Below are 21,956 nucleotides of genomic sequence, written 5' to 3'. Positions count from 1 at the left end.
GGCTGGAACGTCCGCCTGATCCCCGGATTATAAGCCTAAGGAGGGCAGAGACTGGATTCAGTCCACATCTCCCCCACTCCTCAAGACCCTCCGGCGGTTGCCCATCCACCTCCACGTCAAACAGAAACTCGTCACCGTCGGCTTGAAAGTTCTCCATCCCCTCGGCCCCTCCGACCTCACCTCGTTGCTCTCCTACTCCCACCCAGCCCGCACGCTTCGCTCCTCTAATGTCCACCTTCTCCCTGTCCCTCCATCTCCTCTATCTCGCCGATGACCTCTCATTCACCTCCAGCCTCTGACCTGGCCTTCCTCCCTCTTCATATCGGACAGACCACCAATCTCCCCACCTTCAGAGCCCTACTATAATCACACCTCCTCCAAGAATCATGTTGGTATTTGTTAAGCGCTTACTATGTGCAGAGCACTGTTCCAAGCGCTGGGGGAGATACGGGGTCATCGGGTCGTCCCACGTGAGGCTCACAGTTAATCCCCATTTTCCAGAGGAGGGAACCGAGGCACAGAGAAGCGAAGTGACTCGCCCACAGTCACACAGCTGACGAGTGGCAGAGCCGGGAGTCGAACCCATGACCCCTGACTTCAAAGCCCAGGCTCTTTCCACTGAGCCACGCTGCTTCCCCCCAAAGCCTACCCTGGTTAGGCCCTCATCTCCCCCGTCCCCCTCCCCTCTACCTGAACCCTTTATCAATTTGATAATCACCTCTATCCCCAGCCCCACAGTGCTTAAACGCATAACGCTAAACTTTCCCACTCCCCCATCAATAATTTATTTTCCGTGCCGGTCTCCTCCTCTAGACTGTAAGCTCCTCGGGGGCGGGGAACATGTTTACCCACTCTACTGTAAGGCGTGTAGAAGCAGCATGGTGTAGCGAATAGAGCCCGGGCCTGGGAGTCAGAAGGATCTGGATTCTAATCCCGGCTCCTCCGCTTGTCTGCTGTGTGACCCTGGGCAAGTCGCTTCACTTCTCTGGACCTCAGTGACCTCCTCTGTAAAATGGGGTTGGAGACTGTGAGCCCCATGTGGGACAAGGGATTGGATCCAACGCGATTTGCTCGTATTCACCCCAGCGCTTAGTACAGCGCCCGGCACAGAGTAAGCGCTTAACAAATTCCATCATTATTATCATTATTATTATGACTGCGTCATTCTCGCCCAAGTGCCTAGTACAGTGTACAGTAAGAACTCGATAAATGCCACTGATTGTTTGATGGATCTATACTATGATAGCCCGCATGAGTCTTCAATAAATCTGAGCTGATGTGTGTTAATTAGGAGCGGCGTGGCCTACCGAAATGAGTACAGACCTGAGAGCCAGAAGACCTGGGTTCTAGTCCCTCCTCTTCCTCTTGCCTGCTGTGTGACCTCAGGCAATTCACTGAATTTCTCTGTGCATAAGTTTCCTCTTCTGTGGGACAGGGACTCTGTCCCGCCTGATTATCTTATATCTACTCTACTTGGCTATTTTTTTACTTTTTACAATTTTTTTTTACTATTATTAGTATTTTTATGGTTTTGCTATTTTTAAATGATGTTTGTAAAGTGCTTACTATGTACCACACATTGTGCTAAATGCTGGGGTTTCATACAGCTAAATCAGTCCATGTCTCACATGGGACTCACAGTCTTATTATTTATAATAATGGTATTTTTTAAGCTCTTACTACATGCCAAGCACTGTTCTAATCGCTGAGGGAGATACAAGGTCATCAGATTGTCCACGGTGGGGCTCTCAGTCTTCATCCCCATTTTCCAGATGAGGGAACTGAGGTACAGAGAAGTGAAGTGATTTGCCCAAAGTAACCCAGCCGACAGGTAGCGGAGCCGGTATTAGAACCCACGATCTCTGATTCCCAACCCCGGGCTTTTTTCCCTAGGCCATACCGCTTCTCACAGCAGGCAACTGCCCGGGTGGCTCAGTGGAAAGAGCACGGGCTTCAGAGTCAGAGGTCATGGGTTCGAATGCCTGCTCTGCCACTTGTCACCTGTGTGACCGTGGGCAAGTCACTTCACTTCTCTGTGCCTCAGTCACCTCATCTGTAAAATGGGGATTCACTGTGAGCCTCACGTGGGACAACCTGATGACCCTGTATCTACCCCAGCGCTTAGAACAGTGCTCTGCACCTAGCCAGCGCTTAACAAATACCAACATTATTATTATTAAAATAGGGATTAAGACTGTGAGCCTCACGTGGGACAATCTGATGACCCCGTATCTCCCCCAGTGCTTAGAACAGTGCTCTGCACATAGTAAGCGCTTAACAAATACCAACATTATTATTATTATTAGACAGAAGGATCTGGGTTCTAATCCCAGTTCCGCCACTTGCCTGCTGGGTGACCTTGGGCAAGCCACTTCACCTCTCTGGACCTCAGTTACCTCTTCTGTAAAATGGGGATGAAGACTGTGAGTCCTATGTGAAAAAGGGACCGTGTCTAACCCGATTAAGTTGTACCTATCCCAGGGCTCAGTACGGTGCCTGGCACATAGTCTCCTCTCCCTCCTCCTCTTCTGTCTCTTCTTTCTCCTCCTCTTCTATCTCCTCTTTCCTCCTCCTCTTCTGTCTCCTCTCCCTCCTCTTCTTCTGTCTCTTCTTTCCTCCTCCTCTTCTGTCTCTTCTTTCCTCCTCTTCTTCTGTCTCTTCTTTCTCCTCCTCTTCTATCTCCTCTTTCCTCCTCCTCTTCTGTCTCCTCTCCCTCCTCCTCTTGTCTCCTCTTTCCTCTTCCTCTTCTATCTCTTCTTTCTCCTCCTCTTCTATCTTCTCTTTCCGCCTCCTCTTCTGTCTCCTCTCCCTCCTCCTCTTCTGCCTCCTCTTTCCTCTTCTGTCTCCTTTCCTTCCTCCTCTTCTGTCTCCTCTTTCCTCCTCCTCTTCTGCCTCTTCTTTCTCCTCCTCTTCTATCTCCTCTTTCCACCTCTTCTGTCTCCTCTTTCCTCCTCCTCTCTGCCTCCTCCCCCTCCTCCTCTTCTGTCTCCTCTTTCCTCCTCCTCTTCTGCCTCCTCTTCCTTCTCCCCCTCTTGCCTCCTCTTCCTCCTCCCCTTCCGCCTCCTCTTCCTCTTCCTTCTCTTCTTCTTCTTCTTCCGTCTCCTCCTCCTCCTCCTCCTCCTCTTTCTTGTCAGCAGCAGCAGCAGCATTTAGTAAGCACCTACTTCTCCTCTCCAGGTAAAAGAGGTCCATTCCCGTAGCACATCCTCGAAGCTAGACTGTGAACCCGTTGCGGGCAGGGATTGTCTCTCTTTATTCCTGTATAGTACTTTCCAAGCACTTAGCCCAGTGCTCTGCACACAGTAAGCGCTCGATAAATATGATTGAATTGAATCAACGATGCTGTCCCCCAGCCCGATTCTCCCAGTGCCCAACCGCTCTTCCCTGAAAATAAGAGTATTGGACGCTTTGGGAAAAGCGTTAAGTCTTGGGGCCACTAGAGGACGCAGCGTATGCACAATGTTTGCCCGAATACACCAAACCTCCCCGACTCCTTGTCTCCCTTAATTTACTGTGTCGGGGAGTAAATGTGGGAAAGGGAAGAAGTGGGCTCAGTGGCCCCCAAAATATCGCCTTCTAGGCAGGAGGTCAAGGGTTCTAATCCCGGCTCTGCCACTTGTCTGCCGTGTGACCTTGGGCAAGTCGCTTCACTTCTCTGGGCCTCAGTGACCTCATCTGCAAAATGGGGATGGAGACTGTGAGCCCTACGTGGGACAGAGACTGCGTCCAACCCGCCCGATTAGCTTGGATCCACTCCAGCGCTTAGCGCAGTGCCTGGCACACAGTAAGCGCTTAACAGATTCATTCATTCAATAGTATTTATTGAGCGCTTACTACGTGCAGAGCACTGTACTAAGCGCTTGGAATGGACAAATCGGCAACAGATAGAGACGGACCCTGCCCATTGACGGGCTTACAGTCTAAATACCATCATTATTTTAATTTTCTGCCCCAGTGCTTAGTACAGTGCCTGGCATTCAGTAAGCGCTTAACAAACACCATCATCACTATTATTATCCAGCCCGGCGCTTAGTACAGTGACAGGCACACAGTAGGCGCTTAACAGATACCTTTATTATTAACCGTCCCAGCACTTAGCACAGTGCCTGGCACGTAGTAAGCGTTCAACAAATATCATCATCATCATCATCATCAGTATTACTATTATTATCAGAGAAGCAGCGCGGCTCAGTGGAAAGAGCCCGGGTCGGGAGTCAGAGGTCGTGGGTTCTAATCCGAGCTCCGCCACTTGTCACTTGGGTGACTTTAGGCAAGTTCATTCATTCAATCGTATTTTTAGTAGTAGTAATTGCTATTACTACTACTACTACTAATAAATACCATAATTAATCAATTAATTAGACAGTGAAGTCGCCTTTGCTCTTGGATTTGTACCTTCAGGCCCCCAGCACTTTCGTCCGTATTGGTAATTTATTTGAATGCCTGCCTTCCCCCTCTAGACTGCAAGCTCAGGGCTCCCGACGTGTCGACCCGCTCTGGGGCACCGTCCTCTCCCCAGCGCTGAGCAAAATAAACGTCCAGTAAATACCACCGATGGATTGACTTCTGGTAGTATCCTCCTCCTCCTCCTCCTCCTCCTCCCTCCGGGTCTCAGAAGAAGCCCAAGAGAGCAGCTCGCCTGTCAGGCCGTCGACCCCCGGCCCCCGGCCTACCTCTGGCCTGGAACGCCGTCCCTCCTCACAGCCGCCCAACTGACTCTCTTCCCCTCTTCCAAGCCCTACTGAGCGCTCCCCTCCTCCGGGAGGCCTTCCCGGACTGAGCCCCCCCTTTCCCTCTGCCCCCCTCCCCATTCCCCCTATTCCTTCCCTCTATCCCCTTCCCCTCTCCACTGCCCTTGTGCATATTTGTATCTATTATGTAGCACTCTATTTTATTAATGATGTGCGTCTATCTGTAATTCTATTTATTCATATTGATGCTATTTGATGCCCGTCTAATTGTTTTGTCTTGTTGTCTGTCTCTCCCCCTTCTCGACGGTGAGCCCGTCGTTGGGTAGGGATTGTCTCTATTTGGTGCAGGATTGTACTTTCCAAGCGCTCAGTAGAGTGCTCTGCACACAGTAAGCGCCCAATAAATGCGATTGAATGAATGACTGGTAGAAAAAAAATTGGGATTTTTCTCCCGCTCAGCTTTCTTAGGCTTCCATGGCAACTTCTTTGACAAGGGGCTTTGCCCCAAACGTGGGGTCTGGTGGGCGGGGGGGGGGTCCCACCCAATCGAAGCGATGGGAGAGGATGAGGGGGAGAAGCGGCGTGGCCTAGTGGAAAGAGTCCGGGCCTGGGAGTCAGAGGTCGTGGGTTCTAATCCCGCCTCCACCACTCGTCTGCTGCCGTGTGACCTTGGACAAGCCGCTTCGCTTCTCCGGGCCTCAGTGATCTCATCCGGAAAACGGGGGTGAAGCCTGTGAGCCCCACGGGGGGGCAACCCGATTAACTCGTGTCTACCACAGCGCTTGGAACAGGGCTCGGCACAGAGCAAGCGCTTAACAAAATACCGTCGTTATTATTATGCCAGGTCGAGATCAGTTTGGAGGGACGGGAGGCTTCGGGGGAGAAATCAAAATAAAAACTGTGATATTCGATAATAGTAAAAACCGTGATGACTGTGATATTCTTTAAGGGTGCATTCGGAGACAAGCGCTGTGCTAAGCGCTGGGGCGGATACGATACAATCGGACAACTACGGTTCCCGGTTTAAGGGGAGAGGCGGGGCGCGCAACCTCACTTTTACAGGTGAGGAAACTGAGGTGTTCTCTAAAGGTGTATTCTGTGACGAGCGTTGGGCTAAGCGCTGGAGCGGATACAACCGGTCACCGGTGGTTGACGGTTTAAGCGAGGAGACGGGGGCCGGGGCGGGGCGCGCATCCTCCCTGTCCAGGTGAGGAAACTGAGGCAGGGAAGGGGAGAAGGAGAAGGAGGAGGGAGAGGGAAGGAGGAGGAAGGAAAAGGGGGAGGAGAAAAGCCCCTTCGGACACACACAAATACACACAAAACACACAGAAATACACTCACAGACACACACACACACACCCCGCCCCCCCCCCCCACCGCCCCTTCTCCAGCTAGGTGATCCCCGCCGCCAGGAGGGTTAAAGGTCACCTCTCCTCTCCTCCTCTTCTTCCTCCTCTTCTTCCTTCCCCTCCTCTTCTTCCTCTTTCTCCTCCCCTTCTTCCTCCTCCTCCTCCCCCCTTCCTCCTCCTCTTCTTCTTCCTCTTCCCTTTCTTCCTCCTCCCGCTCCTCTTCTTCCTCGTCCTCTTCTTCTTCCTCCTCCTCCTCCTCCTCCTCCTCTTCCCTTTCTTCCTCCCCCTCCCTCCAGCCTCCCCCCCCAGGGTGTGTGTGTGTGTGTGGTGGGGGGGGGGGAGGGCGGATGATGTAACCCCCCCCTCCCGCTCCCCCTCCCTCCTGCCCGTCCCGCTCCCCTCCCCCCACCATGTGACATTTTAATTAATAATAGCGCCGGGTCCTCACAACAACAACAACAGCCCAGCGCAGCTCAGCCCAGCGCAGCGCAGCAGCCCAGCAGCCCAGCAGCCCAGCACAGGGCAGCATCCCAGCGCGGCATCCCAGCGCGGCATCCCAGCGCAGCATCCCAGCGCGGCATCCCAGCGCGGCATCCCAGCGCGGCATCCCAGCGCGGCATCCCAGCGCAGCGCAGGCCGGGGACCGGGGGCAGGGACCAGCGGGGGGAAGCTCCGGTCCGGGGCGCGGAGGGCGTCGCGGAGGAGGCGTCGCGCTGCTTGTTTGGGGCGGGAGCGGACCATGTGCACGGTGCCCCGGGGCGGCGGGGGTTGCGGCGGGGGTTGCGGCGGGGAGGGCGGGGTGGGCGGGGGTTGCGGGTGGGGGTCGGGGTCTGCGGCGCGGGTGACGGTGGCGCGTCTGAAGGCGCTGGGGGACGAGCTGCACGAGAGGACGGCGGCGCGGAGGAGGCGGCTGGGCCGCGGGGGACGGGGCCGGGGGGTCCTGCCCTCCCTGCCTTCGTCCCTGCCCTCCCTGCCCTCCCTGCCTTCATCCCTGCCATCCTCGCCCCCGGGCTGGGCTTGGCTGTGCGCGGCGGCGCAGGTGGCGGTCCTGGCGGCCTGGCTGCTCCGGAGGAGAAACCTCTAACCCCCCCGCCCCCCGCCCCCCCAAACCACACTCCCCCTCCCCGACCCCCCGGAGCCGCAGCTGGAAAGGGAGCCGGAGTTTGGAGCTGGAGCCAGAGAAGGAGCCGGAAAGGGAGCCGGACGGGGAGTTGGAGAGAGAGAAGGAGCCGGAAAGGGAGCCGGACGGGGAGCCGGAGTTGGAGCTGGAGTTGGAGCCGGAGCAGGAGAAGGAGCCGGAGCTGGAGCTGGAAAGGGAGCTGGACCCGGAGCAAGGGCTGGACAGCGGGCGCGGCCGGAGCCGGCGCTGGAGCTGGAGCTGGAGAAGGAGCTGGAGCAGGAGCAGGAGCTGGAGAAGGAGCAGGAGCTGGAGCTGGAGCAGGAGCTGGAGCAGGAGCTGGAGCAGGAGCTGGAGCAGGAGCTGGAGCTGGAGAAGGAGCAGGAGCAGGAGCTGGAGCTGGAGCTGGAGCAGGAGCTGGAGCTGGAGAAGGAGCAGGAGCTGGAGCAGGAGCTGGAGCAGGAGCTGGAGCTGGAGAAGGAGCAGGAGGAGCAGGAGCTGGAGCGGGAGGCGGCGCTGCCGGCACTACCAGCCGGACCGAGCTACAGGTAGGACGGGGCTGGGATGGGCCGGGATGGACAGGGATGGATCGGGAAGGGCTGGGATGGGATGGATCGGGATGGGCCGGGACCCCAAAGTCCGCCCGCCCTTCGGGGCCGTTTCCTGAGCGCCTACGGGGGGGCAGAACGCTGTCCCGAGCGCCCCCGGGGAGACTCCAACCGACTTAGACACCATCCCCGCCCTCAAGAAGCGGACTGTGAACTGAGCGCCCCCGGGGAGGCTCCAAGGGAGTTAGAGGCCAGCACCTCTGCCCCCGAGGGGCTTCAACGGGGCCTGGGGCGCCGTAGTGAGCGCCCCTTGGGACCGTCCGGCGGAGGGAGTGAACACCGTCTCTCCCCTCTGGCCACGGGGACGGGGGAGAAGCGACTCGACCGAGGTCTCTAGACCTCCTTTCCTCCCTGCCACGCCCTAAACTTTCGGTCGCTCTCTGTCTCTTTTCTGCTTCTCCCTCCGCCTCTCCATCGTGGGGCCAATCTCTGTTTCCCTGGGGCGGGGGGGGGGGGGGGGGTCTCTTCCCGGGCCTGTCTCTCTCGGGGTCTCTGTCTCTCTCGGGGGTCTCTGTCTCTGGGGCGGGGGGGGAGACTCTCCTCAAGTTTGGCTCTCTGTGGCGTCTCTCCGGCTGTCCCACTCTCTGAGTCTCTGCTGTCTCTCGGGCTCACGATGTCTCTGTCTCCGGCTCGCTCTCTCTCTGTCTCTCTCCCCATGCCTGTGTCTCTCTGTCTCTCTCTCCATGCCTGTCTCTCTCCCCTCTGTGTGTCTCCCTGTGTCTCTCCCCGAGTCTCTCTCTCTGTGTCTCTCTCTCTGTCTCTCTCCCCCGTCTGTGTCTCCCTCTGTTTCTCTCCCCAAGTCTCTCTTCCCATGCCTGTCTCTCTCTCTCTCCCCACCTGTGTCTCTCTGTGTCTCCCTCCCCCTGCTTATCGCTGTCTCTCTGTCTCTCTCTCTCTGTCTCTGCCTCCCTCCCCATGCTTATCACTGTCTCTCCGTCTCTCCCTCTGTCTCTGCCTCTCCGTCCGTCCGGAGGCGGCCAGTTTTTCCCCCTAGGGTCCTTCGCCATGTCTCTGTCCGTCTGTCTGTCTGTCTCTCTCCCTGTCATCTCCATCTGTGGTCCAGTCTCTGTATCTCTCTCTCCGAGAGTCCCCCTCCCCCCCATGCCTCTGTCTCTGTCCCCGTATCTCCACCCGCGGGTGAGTCTCCGTGTGTGTCTCTCCCCCGTCTCTGTCTCTCCCCGTGCCTCTGTCTCTTTCCCACTATCATCTCCACCCTCGGGACGGTCTCTGCGTGTCTCTCTGAGAGTCTCTTCCCATGCCCCGTCTCTCTCCGTCTCTCATTCGTTCACTCATTCATTCTGTCGTATTTATTGAGCGCTTGCTTACTGTGTGCGGAGCACTGTACTAAGCGCTTGGAGAGTACAACTCTCCCCTTATCTCCACCGGCGGGTCAGTCTCTGTGTGTCTCTCCCCCGTCTTTGTCTCTCCCCACGCCTCTGTCTCTCCCACTATCTCCACCGGCGGCTCAGTCTCTGTGTGTCTCTCCCCTGTCTGTGTCTCTCCTCATGCCTCTGTCTCTCCCCGTATCTCCACCGGCGGGTCGGTCTCTGTCTCTGTCTCTCCCCCGTCTCTGTCCCTCCCTGTAATCTCCACCGGCGGGCCGGTCTCTGTATGTCTCTCCGAATGTCTCCCCCCGCGGTCTCTGTCTGTCTCCCCTCCGGGGAATCGGTGTCTCTGCCTCCGGCCGCCCCTCCCCAAGCCTCGGTTTCCCCCGATCTGTCCGCTTCCCCTTCATTCAATGGTATTTACTGAGCGCTCAGTGTGTGCAGAGCGCTGTGCTGAGCGCTCGGAGAGTACAGTTCAGCAACAGACGGAGACCATCCCCGCCCAACAAGGGGCTCACAGTCGGGGCTGAAGGGGAGTCGGGGGTCCGGGCCCCCAGCCCCCTAACCCCCATCCCGGACCTCGACCTCCCCGAGCTAGCTCCATTCGTTCAATCGTATTTATTGAGCGCTTACCGTGTGCGGAACACTGTACTGAGCGTTTGGAGAGTACAGTTCAGCAACAGGTAGAGACGATCCCTGCCCAACCACGGGCTCACAGCTGTCAGCTCGCTGCGGGCAGAAAATGTCACTCTTTATTGTCGTATTCTCCTCCCCCAAGCGCTCAGTACAGTGCTCCGCACGCAAGAAGCGCTCAGTAAATTACGACCGAAGCAACGGAGAGCTCGGGGCTTGGCAGGAGATCGCGTGGGTCTCCCCAGCCTGTTCGCCGGTGGGTCCGTCCCTGTAGCTCAATAATAATGATGATGATAATAACAATGGTACTTATTAAGCGCTTACTATATGTCGAGCACTGTTCTAAGCGCTGGGGTAGATACGAGGAAATAATAAGAAAATAATGGTGGTATGTGTTAAGCGTTTACGGTGTGCCAGGCACCGTTCTAAGCGCTGGGATAGTTACAAGGTAATAATAATAAAATTATGGTAAGTGTTGAGTGCCGGGCACTGTTCTAAGCGCTGAGGCAGATACAGGGCAATAATAAGAAAATAATGGTGGTATGTGTTGAGTGCTTACTACGTGCAGGGCCCCGTTCTATGCGCTGGGGGAGATACAGGGCGATCGGGTCGTCCCACGTGGGGCTCACGGTCTTCATCCCCATTTGACAGATGAGGTCACTGAGAAGTGAAGTGGCTTTTCCAAGGTCACAAGATAGGCAAGTGGCGGAGTCAGGATTAGAACCCACGACCCTCCGACTCCCAAGTCTGGGCTCTTTCCACTAAGCCACGCCGCTTCTCCGCTAGGCAAACTGAGGTAGAGAGGCACCACTAATAATAATAATAATAATAATAATGATGATGTCGGTGTTTGTTAGGCGCTTACTATGTGCCGAGCACTGTTCTAAGCGCTGGGGTAGACACAGGGGAATCGGGTCGTCCCACGTGGGGCTCACGGTCTTCCTCCGCATTTGACGGATGAGGGAACTGAGGCACGGAGAAGTGAAGCGACTCGCCCACGGTCACCCAGCTGACGAGTGGCCGAGCCGGGATTCGAACCCATGACCTCTGACTCCAAAGCCCGGGCTCTTTCCACTGAGCCATGCTGCTTCTCAATCGATAATAATCGATTGAGACGGAAACAATAATAATATCTGTGAAGTGCTTACTATGTGCTGGACGCTGGACGAAGCGCGGGGAGAGCTAGAAAGGTAACCAGGTCCCACCCGGGGCTCGGAATCTAAAGGGGAGGGAGAACACGGACTGAATCCCCATTGTGCTGAAGGGGAAACTGAGGCCAAGCGAAGAGAAGTGACTTGCCCAAGGTCACACAGCAGAGAAGTGGCAGAGCCGGGATTAGAACCCAGGTCGCTTCTTCCCGAGTGGACAACTCACTTCCCCCTTTTTCCTATAGGGAAGTCGAGGAAAGGGAGGAGGAAGAGGAGAGGGAAAGGAAGGAAAGGATTCGGGGAGAAGGTGAGAGTCCGGGGCAGGCAGGGAAGATGCCCGGTGAGATTGGGAGGGCACGAGGAGACATTCCGGGAGAGGCGGCAGGGACGGCAAAGCTCGGGAAGAAATGAAGGGAAACCCGGGAGAAGCGAGGGAAAAGTAGGAAAGGAGGAGGTGCGAAGATAGATAGGAGCCGAAGAAGGGGTGAAAGCGCCAGTGGACTGAAGGGGACCGTTTCAGGGGTGGAGAGGGAGGAGAGAGAGAAAGAGAAGGAGAAAGATTCTGAGAGAGGGAGAGACAGGGAGAGAGAGGGGCAGAGGGAGGGAAGGAAGGAGGGAGAAAGAGAAAGGGAGAGAGGGAAAGGGAGAGAAGGAGAGAGAGAAGGAGAGAAAGAAGGAGAGAAAGTAAGAGGGAGAGAGAATGAGAGGAAGAGAATGAGAGAAAGGGGTAGAGAGGAGAGAGAGGGAAAGAGAAAGTGAGAAGAGGAAGAGAGAGAGAGGGAGAAAGTGGGGGGAGAGAAAGAGGGAGAGAGGGAAAGAACGAGAGAGGTGGGAAAGGGGGGGGGGGAGGGAGAGAGAGGCAGAGGGAAAGTGAGAGGTAGAAGGAGGGAAAGAGGGAGAGAGAAAGTAAGAGGGAAAATCAGAAGGAAAGAAAGCCAGGGCAGAGAAAGGCAGAGAAAGAGGGAGAGAAAGTAAAAAGGAAAGAGATAAGGAGAGAGAGGGAGAGAGAAAGTGAGACGGAAAATCAGAAGGAAAGAAAGCAAGGACAGAGAAAGGCAGAGAGAAAGTGAGAGGGAGAGAAAGTAAAAGGAAAAGAGATAGGGAGAGAGAAAATGAGAGGGAAATTGACAAGGAGAGAAAGAGAGAAGGAGAGAAAGGGAGAGAGAATGAAAGGGAAAGAGTGAATAAGAGAGGAAGAGAATGAGAGAAAGAGGGAAACAGAGACAGAGAGAGGGAGAGGGAAAGAGAAAGTGAGGTGGGGAGGAGAAAGAAAGGGAGATAATGAGGGTGGAGAAGAGAAAGAGGGAGAGAGAGAAGAGAAAGTGAGAGGGAAAGTGAGAGGGAGAAAGAAAGGGAGAGAATGAGAGAGCAAGAGAGGGAAAGAGTAAGTGAGGAGAAGAGGAGAGAGAAAAGGAGAAAGTGAGAGGGGAGAGAAAAAGAGAGAGAGGGAGAGGGAACAAGAGGAGAGGATAGAGAAAGGGAGAAAGTGAGGGGATTCGGGGAGAGAAGGAAAAGGAGAAAGTGAGGAGAGAGTGGGAGAGAGGAGGAGGGAGAAAGGGAGAAAGGGAGGAGACAAAAGAGAGGGAGAGAAAGAGTGAGAGAGGGAAAGAGAAAAAAGAGAAAGTGAAAAGGAGAGAAAGCAAGAGGAAGAAAGGGAGAGAGTGAGAGAGTGAATGAGAAGGAAAGAGAAAATGAAAGTGAGAGAAAGATTGGGGGGGAGAGGGAAAGAGTAAGTGAGCAGAGAGAAAAGGAGAAAGCCGGGGAGGGGGGGGGGAGAGAGAGAGAATGAGAGAGGAGGAGGGAGAGAGGGAAAGAGTAAGTGAGCAGAGGAGAGAGAAAAGGAGAAGGAGGGGAGAGAACGAGAAGAAAAGAATGAGAGGGAGAGAGAAGAGAAAAAAGAGGGGAGGGAAAGAAAGGGAGGGAGGGGGAGAGAGAGGGTCCACTGTAGCTCTGGGGTAACTGCCCCCTACAATCCCTCCTTTGTACTGGGAGAGTCCAATAGAACAGAGTTGTTTTGAATTCATGTATTCATTCATTCATTCAATCCTATTTATTGAGCGTTTACTGTGTGCAGAGCACGGTACTGAGCACTTGGAATGTACAGTTCGGCACCAGATAGAGACAATCCCTACCCAACAACGGGCTTACAGTCAGGAAGGGGGAGACAGACAGCAAAACAAAACAAGTTAGGCGGGCATCAGTCCATCAAAATAGATAAATAGAATCATAGATATTCATTCAATAGTATTTACTGAGCGCTTGCTATGGGTAGAGCCAGTCTGTACTGAGCGCTTATAATAATGACGACATCTGTTAAGCGCTTACTATGTGCCAAGCACTATTCTAAACGCTGGGGAGTGGGGTCGGGGGAAGTACAAGGTAATCAGGTCGCCCCACGTGGGGCTCACAGTCTTCATTCCCATTTTACAGATGAGGTCACTGAGGCACATAGAGGTTAAGTGACATGCCCAAGGTCACACAGCTGATAAAAGGTGGAGCTGGGATTAGAACCCAGGACTCCCAAGCCCGTGCTCTTTTCACTGAGCCACGCTGTATACACACCATTAATAAAACAAATAATAGAGCAATAAATACGTACAAATATATACAAGTGCTCTGGGGCTGAGAGGAGGGTAGAGCAGAGGGAGGGAGTGGGGGCGATGGGGAGGGGAGGAGGAGCAGAGGGAAAGGGAGGGCTCCGTCTGGGAAGGCCTCTTGGAGGAGGGGAGCTTTGGATTCTCCCAAGCGCTTAGTACATTGCCCTGCACACAGTAAGCACTCAGTAATACCACTGATCGACGGATTGATCGACCGAGGAATTTGTGGAGGATGCGGTGGGTTGGGGGAGGCAGAGGGGGCCAGCGTGGAGGGGAGGAAAGGGCAGAGGGGAGAAGGGGGTGGAGGACAAGGCTTCAGGCGGAGGAGGGGGTCGTGGCAGCCCTTGGGGAGACCCTGGAGGACCCCCGATGGGGGCGGGGAGGGAAGGCCCGCTTCGCGTTTGAGGTGGGCGCTTGAGGAGGAGGTCGACAGGGATTTGTCTCTCTTTATTTGCTCTATTATACTTTCCAAGCAGTTAGTACAGTGCTCTGCACGCAGTGAGCGCTCAATACATCCGATCGAATGAATGAATGAGTGGCCGGGGGTCTGAGCCCACCGGAGGAACCGGACAGTTTCCTCCGGGGCAGCCAGGAAGAGGGGGGGCTCTCAGATCCCGCTCACATTCCCCTGGGGAGAGCGGGAGCTGGGGTGGGTGCAGATTGCCGCCGTCTCTTTAGCCTCCACAGGGGACTCTAACTGGCCTTCTCCTCTCGGGCTTGGGACTCAGAGGACATAGGTGCGAATCCCGGCTCTGCCAGTTGTCTGCTGTGTGACTCTGGGCAGGTCGCTTCACTTCCCTGGGCCTCGGTTCCCTCAGCTGGAAAATGGAGGTTAAGACTGTGAGCCCCACGTGGGACCGCCTGATTGCCTTGCATCTCCCCAGCGTTTAGAACAGGGCTTGGCACATAGTGAGCACTCAACAAGTACCGTAATAATAATGATGATGATAATTATTATTATTGTCTTCTGAGATAAAGGGCAGACTACTTTTATACACACACACACACACACACACACACACTCATACCCTCCCTCTTCTCCCCTTCCCCTTCCCCTCTCCTCTCCCTCTCCCCTCTTCCTCTCCCCTCTCCCTCTTCCTTCCCCTCCTTTTTCCCCCTCTCCCTTCTTCCCTCTCCCTCCTCTCCCCTCTTCCTTCTCCCCTCTTTCCTTTCTTTCTTCCCCACTCCCCTCTCCCCTCCTTTCCTCTCCATCCTCTACCCTCTTCCCTCTCCCTCCTCTCCCCCTTCCTTCTGCCCTCTTCCTCTCCCCCTCCCTCCTCTCCCCTCTTCCTTCTCCCTCCTCTCTTTTCCCTCCTTTCCCTTCTTCCCTCTTTCCTTTCCCTCCCCCCCACCCCCTTTTCTCCCCCTTCCCTCTCCCCTCTCACTCCTCTTCCCTCTTCCTTCTCCCTCCTATCTCCTTTCCCTCCCTTTCCCTCCCATTCCCCTCTCCCCTCTTCCCTCTCTCTCCCACCCCTCCACCTTCTTCCCCCGGCCACTCTTCCCCAGCAGTCCTCTCTCTAAGCATCTCACAGTGCTCAGGCCCCCGGGGGAAGAGTCCAGATGCGATGGGGACAACCAAGCTACTAGGCCAGCCTCCTGGCAGGCCCGTATTCCACTCTCCTGGTCAGCTTCCAAATCGCAAGCGACCGAGCTGTGGATATAAATACAACCCTCCGCGGGGATAATGAGATATCCCACCGGCAGCCCGCCTTATGGAATGGCTTCTGCTGCCTTTTTTTTTTTTAAGCTCGTCGTCCTCCCGATGGGAGAAGCCCATTTTTCTCCCCCTCTCCTCCGTGTGTGTCTTTCAAGGTGTGGACTGCAGCTGCTGGTCAGAGGGTGAGGAGCCCGTGGGCCTGTGCAGGCTAGAGGAGGACAAGTCTCAGACATGAAGAGCTTTCCCACTCCCGTAGGTGAGTCGGGGCAATCGATCAGTCGATCCGTCGATCGATCTGACGTCTTTATCGAGCCCTTACCGTGTGCAGAGCACGCTGCTAAATGTCTGGGAGGCTGCGGTACGGTCGATCGTATTTATTGAGCACTTACTGTGTGCAGAGCGCTCTACTCAGCGCTTGGGAGAGTTCGATAAAACAATTTAATAGCTACCTTCCCTGCCCACAAGGAGCTTCCAGTCTAGTCTGCGCCCACTTTAGTCTGTAAGTCCTTTGTGGGTGGGAAACGTTTCTACCAACTCTCCCGAACTCTTAGTACGGTTCTCCGCACTAGTAGGCGCTCAGTAAGTACCACTGATGAGGAGGAGGACATTGTCCACTTTTCATTCATTCAACCGGTCGTATTTACTGAGTGCTTACTGTGTGCGGAGCACTGAACTAAGCGCTCTTAAGGCTATGGAAGAGCCTATTTGGGAACTTAAATACTTTCTCTGGAAAAAGTAAGACGGGATCTGGTCACTAGACTGTCATCTCCTTGTGGGAGGGGAACATGTCTGCCAATTCTGTGGAAGTCTACCCCTCAAGCGCTTAGTACAGTGCTGTGCACACAGGAAGTGCTCAATAAATAGTAGTCTGATTGATTAGTGGGTCTGGACTCAGATATAGAGGTGACACAAAAGGGAGGGAGAAAAGAGTGGGGAGAAGCAATATAATTATGACAGACCCAAGAGGAAGGCGTTGTGGTTATGTGACAGCTAGGACCAAAAAAACCTTCCTCCCCTTGTATGGCGGGGTTCTCCTGGGCAGATGTCTGTCTAATAATAATAATAATAATAATAATGATAACTGTGATGGTGGTTAAGCACATACTGGGAGCCAGGCACTCTGCTAAGCACTGAGGTAGATTCAACACAATCAGGTTAGATACAGTCCCTATGCCACATGGGACTCACAGCCAAAGCGGGAGAGAGAACAGGTATTTCACCCCCATTTTACGGATGAGGAAACTGAGGCCCAGACTAGCCCACACAGAAGGCAAGTGGCAGAATTGGGATGAGAATCCAAGCAGCATGGCCTGCCAGAAAGAGCCCCGGGCCGGGAGTCAAAAGGACCTGGGTTCTAGTCCCGGTTCCGCCGCTTGTCTGCTGCGTGACCTCGGGCAAGTCGCTTCACTTTTCTGGGCCTCAGGGCCCTCATCTGTAAAATGGAGATTAAGACTGCGAGCCCCAGGTGGAACAGGGATGGTGTCCAACCTGATTAGATTGCCTCTACTCCGGCGATTAGTATAATGCTTGGCCCAGAGTAAGCGCTTAACGAATACCATAAAAAAAAAGGCCCCGATTCCCAGACCTGTGGTTTTTCCGCTAGATCTCGCTGCTTCTCGATCACGTGGACAATCGTATTTATATTATCCAATATATTAATGTTACCCTGTTTATGTTGTTAAATATATGATATCCTTCGTCATACTACCTGGAAACCGTGTGAGGCGTCTGTATTTTACTGTGTGCAGAACACTTGGTCCAGTGCTCTGCACGCAGTAAGCACTCAGTAAATGCGATTGAGTGAGGTATGTGAGGTGGGGAAGAGGGGGAGGGAGAGATGAAAATAATGCGTGAGAAGGCGATGAGAAGGAGAAGCAGCACGGCTTAGTGGCAAGAACACGGGTTTGTGAGTCAGGGGACATGGGTTCTAATCCTGGCTCTGCCACTTGTCTGCTGTGGGACCTTGGGCGAGTCATTTCACTTCTCTGGGCCTCAGTGACCCAACGACTGTACAACGGGGATTAAGAGTGTGAGCCCCAGGTGGGACAGGGACTATGTCCCACCTGATTACCTTGTATCTACCCCAGTGCTTAGAACGGTGCTTGGCTCATAGTAAGATGTTGACAAATGCCATAATTATTATTTTCATGTCCAGTGAGGAGCACGTGAGGTGGGGAAAGTGCTTACTACAGTGCTCTGCACACAGTACGCACTTAATAAATACGATTGATTGAATGAATGAATGAAAATGAGGTCCAGTGAGGAGTATGAGAGGTGGGGGGTTGAGCTTACTTAACAGTGCTTAGTACAGTGCTCTGCACACAGTAAGCACTCAAAAAAATATGAATGGAAAGAGCCTGAGAGTCAGGGTAACCCCAACTCCTCCAGTCATCTGCTTGAGCAAATCACTTCACTTCTCTGTGCCTCAGTTTCCTCATCTATAAAATGGCGATTAATTCATTTTTCTGTTTACATTAATGTGCGTCTCCCCTTCAAGACTGTAAGCTCATTGTGGGTAGGGAATGTGTCTGTTATATTGCTCTGTTGATCTCTCCCGAGCCCTTAGTAGACCGCTCTGCACACCGTAAGCGCTCAGTAAATACAATTAACTGACCAAGACCCTGAATCCCACGTGGACCAGGGACCGTGTCCAACCTGATAAGCTTGCATCTCCCCCAGCGCTTAGTACAGTGCCTGGCCCATTGTAAGCGCTTAACAAGAAGCAGCGTGGCTCAGTGGAAACAGCATGGGCTTGGGAGTCAGAGGTCATGGGTTCGAGTCCCGGCTGTGCCACTTGTCAGCTGGGTGTCACTTAACTTCTCTGTGTCTCGGTGACTTCATCTGTAAAATGGGGATGAAGCCTGTGAGCCTCACCTGGGACAACCTGATGACCCTGTACCTACCCCGGGGCTTAGAACAGTGCTCTGCACATCGTAAGCGCTTAACAGATACCAACATTATTATTTAACAAATTCCCTCAGAAAAATGGTCTCCACCAACGCCACCTGTAGAAGCCCGGAGAGACGGAAACCCTCTGTTTGATCTCCTCAGGCTGGAGGTGGCCCCGTGTGCCAGGAGGAAGCCGGACCCCCGCCCTGGCCCGGGGAGCCCGGCGTCCGACCAGCCGTCGTCGCCCACCCGCCGAAGCCCCGGGACCGGCGGGAGACCCGATTCGGGAGCGGGGTCCGAGCCCCCCGGCTGCCAGACGGACCCTCCGGTGGGCCTCCCTCTGTGGAGCTTCGTTCATCCTGGCTGAGGAGCTGTGACATGGATCGGTCGATTGATTGACTGATGGTTCGATTGATGGGAGCCTATTTGGCCCTTCGCTCCGCTGTGGCCGATCTTCACTGGCCCACCGGCCGCCCCCCAGGAAGCCCCGGCCAGAGGAGTTCGTGCCAGGCAACTCACCCGGAGACTGGTGGGGGCATCTCTACCTAGAGAGGTCTGGACTCTGCTCGGTTCGTATATTTAGGAACCTCGGACGCAAGAGGAGAAAGCGGATTTTTATTTGCGGGAAGCAGCACGGCCTAGTGGAAAGAGCCCGGGCCTGGTTTGGGTGGGGTGGGGGCGTTGGGCGACCTTGGGGGTCTAATCCCGGTGCTGCCACTTGCCTGCTGTGTGATCTGGGGCAAGTCGCTTCACTTCCCTGGGCCTCAGTTTCCTCATCTGTAAAATGGGGATTCGATCCCCGTTCTCCCCTCCCCCTTAGGTAGCGAGCCCCGTGTGGGACAGGGACCGTGTCTGATCCGATGGATCTCCCGCCTAACCCGGTGCTCAGATGGGTGCTTGGAGCATGGTAAGCACTTAGCAAATACCCCAATTATTGTCTCTCAACCATTTCGGTGCCCTTTGGTGCTTAGGTTGACGTCTTCTGGCGTTCTTCCCGTCTGCCTTTGGTGCTTCTGTCCTGCCGAAGAGCCCCCCCCAGCCCGGAGATTGAGTGGAGCCTATTCATTTAGATTTTTGACAGGAACGAGCCCAGAAAGTGCCATTCGCTCTTCTCTTCCCTTGGGCCCGGTTGCACCGACCCTCCCCGCACACCCTCCGGTCCCCAGATTTAGGGAGCATATTGAATTCCGGGGGAGGGAGAGGCGGAACAAACTGGTTTCCGAACTCTCCCAGGGAAGGGGGGGATCCCACGGGTTTGCATTTTGGGGGGAAGAAAGCCAGGTCACATTCCCAGTGAAGTGGAATGTGATATTTATACATAGGATTGATCGACTGATAGAATGGAGGACGGGGAAGAAGAGCGCTCTGAAACTGGGTCGGGGTCTAAAACCCGAAGCCGCGTGGCCTAGTGGCCGTGGCCCGGAGTCTGCGAGTCAGAAGGAAATGGGTTCTAATCCAGGCTCCGCCGCTTGTCTGCCGTGCGACCTTGGGCAAATCACTTTGCCGAGCCTCAGTCCCCTCGTCTGTCAAATGGGGATGAAGTCTGTGAGCCCCACGTGGGACAGGGACCGTGTCCAGCCTGATTTGCTTTTACCCCAGTGCTCAGTCCAGTGCCTGGCACTTAGTAAGCGCTTAACAGATACCACCATTATTATTCTCCCTCTTTGACCGTGCCCCCCGATACTTTTTTGGCGGGGGCGGAAGGGGGCATTTCAGGCCTGCAGGACAGGAGAAGGGAAACAGTAAACTGGTAATCTCCGCCAAATTTTTTGGCTCACAGGGCTGAGCAAGAAGCTCCACTTTGGAACCGTTTCCTGGCTCTCTTTGTTGCAGCCTGAGAACGGTGTTTTTTTAATTTCCTACCTCTCTCCATTTGCCCGAGGTCTCGCCCGATCACTCTCTAAAGGTACCCTCGGTTTGTGAGGCTGCTGCTTCCAGGGAGCCGCGAGGCCCGGCGGTCGTCCACCCTGGGTCCCCGGTACCCGTCCCGATCCTTAGATCCCGACGTAGCCGGCGCCGGCTCTGTGAAAACCCCCTCTTCCCCGAGGAGGGGATTCGATCGGGCGGGAGATAGAGTCGAGAGAGAGCGTGGGGGTCCACCCGGCCCCTCTCTCTGAATCAGCTCCCCAGCCAGGGTGCGTGGCAAATCCATCTCATGTATTATTAGAAAAGGGGTACTGGTCTCACCCTTGCGTTAGTCTGGTGCGTTTCACGACCGCCCCTATTTTTTGACAAGGGGCGTTTTTAATGCTCGTTTCGACACGCGGTTTGACTCTCGATCGATGTTCGTATTAGGAGATCGAAGCGCCAAGCGGATGCCACTCCTGCCTCTCGCGGCGTTACGAGAGCGGATGGGTTTTTTTTTTTCCCCTTTGGTACCTTCCCGGGGAGCGGAGAGCCGGACCCCTTCCCCCTCCCCGTTGCCCAAGGCATCCAAGAAGGAGTCTCCGATTTGGATCGGCTCCGCCGCCGCGGAGGCTGTCCGGGGAGGGGAAGGAGGGGGAAGAGGTTGAAACGGAGAGGGACGATGATCTCATCGTCTAGATGGGATGCCAATTTGTGGGGAGGGAACGGAAACTCCCGGTCCCCTCCGAACCCGCTCTCAGACGAGGCCGAGTAAAGCGGGGAGGAGAAGTTGCACCGATTTTCCAATTCTCCCACCGCCTGCTTCCATCCCCTGCTCCCCGACCCCCAACGCCAGGCGACGGCCCCTTCTCCCCGCCCCTTTCCCTTACGACTCCCGGTCCCTGGCTCCCATCCCTTCTCTTCATCCTCGCCGAACGGTCACTCGGGAACCATCAGGAATTGAGCGCGAAGGGATGTTCGGCGGGGGCTAGTGCCGACCGACTGTCGGGTGGGAAAATCTTGGAGCGGATCCACGTCTCTGCAGATTTCCCCACCCTGGTCAGTCGGCGGGTTGGGGTGGCGTTTGGAGACTCGGGATTTAGGCCCCGATTCAGTGTGGCCGGATTCCCAAACCCAGCGTGGCTTTAGTGGCTAGAGCCCGGGCCCTGCCGGTCAGAAGGACCTGGGTTCTAACCGTGGCTCCGTCACGTCTGCTGCCCGACCCCGGGCAAGTCGCTCCGCTTCCCTGCGCCTCGGTGACCTCATCTGTAAAAAACGGGGATGAAGACGGTGAGCCCAAGGTGGGCCCGGGACTGTGTCCAACCTGATTAACTCGCACCCACCCCAGCGCTCAGAACGGCGCTTGGCACGTAGTAAGCGCTTAAGAAGTACCGTAATTATTTTATTATTATTCATTAAGTCAAGCTCATGAAAACGGGACCGTTTCCTGTGGGATAGGGTTCCCCTGCCGGGCCTCCTCACCCGGCGCTTAGAACGGCGCTTGGCACGTAGGAAGCGCTTGACGAATACCGTCGTTATCATCATTGGCTGGAAGCTAGCTTGATGGGCAGCTGCTGCTAACGGTGGGAGGGGGACTCTGTCTTGCTCTCCACTGCTGCTGTGCTGACCCTCTGATTAGAGTCTGGGGGTGGCCCTGAGCCCCCCGGGGCACCCGTGGGACAGAAGAAATCTAAGGGAGGTCTGCCCGGGACCCATCGGGTGACCAGATGTAGCGACGGGCTTCGGTGGCCTCGGCCGCCATTTTGGGAAGTCGGGACGGGGCTAAAAGGAGGCAGTCCGCAGCTGAGGCCGGTGTCATTTTCTTCAAACATTCCTGAAGTCGAAGTGTTCGGACCCACTTGGGCCGGAGCAGAAGGAAATGGAATGAAATCTGCGGCAGGAGGGATAGAAGCGAGACCGGAAGGAAAGCTTGTTTTCTGCCTCGAAGCCTAGGGAGCGGCTAGAACGCACTAGCACTACCGAGGGATGGATTATCCTTCCCCTCACCTGCTGCTCTTCGAAGACTACTCTAGCTATTGATCGTTGAGGGGCGGTGCGGCCTGGAGGCGGGGGATGGATCAGATGACCTCCGGAAAC

At 55.1% G+C, this 21,956-nt stretch overlaps 1 protein-coding gene across 1 annotated transcript; it reads left to right on the top strand.

Annotated features, from left to right (window-relative positions):
- The first annotated feature begins 6,779 nt into the window (after nucleotides 1-6,779).
- On the top strand, nucleotides 6,780-7,124 carry HRK (harakiri, BCL2 interacting protein). Its single transcript, XM_029057598.1, has one exon. The coding sequence runs from the start codon at nucleotides 6,780-6,782 to the stop codon at nucleotides 7,122-7,124; it is 345 nt and encodes a 114-aa protein (XP_028913431.1).
- Nucleotides 7,125-21,956: the final 14,832 nt, after the last annotated feature.

The sequence above is a fragment of the Ornithorhynchus anatinus genome, chromosome 2, assembly GCF_004115215.2.
Source record: "Ornithorhynchus anatinus isolate Pmale09 chromosome 2, mOrnAna1.pri.v4, whole genome shotgun sequence".
Taxonomy (NCBI): Eukaryota; Metazoa; Chordata; class Mammalia; order Monotremata; family Ornithorhynchidae; genus Ornithorhynchus; species Ornithorhynchus anatinus.
The sequence above is the reverse complement of the archived record's forward strand: the minus strand, read 5'-3'. Positions and strand labels throughout refer to the sequence as shown.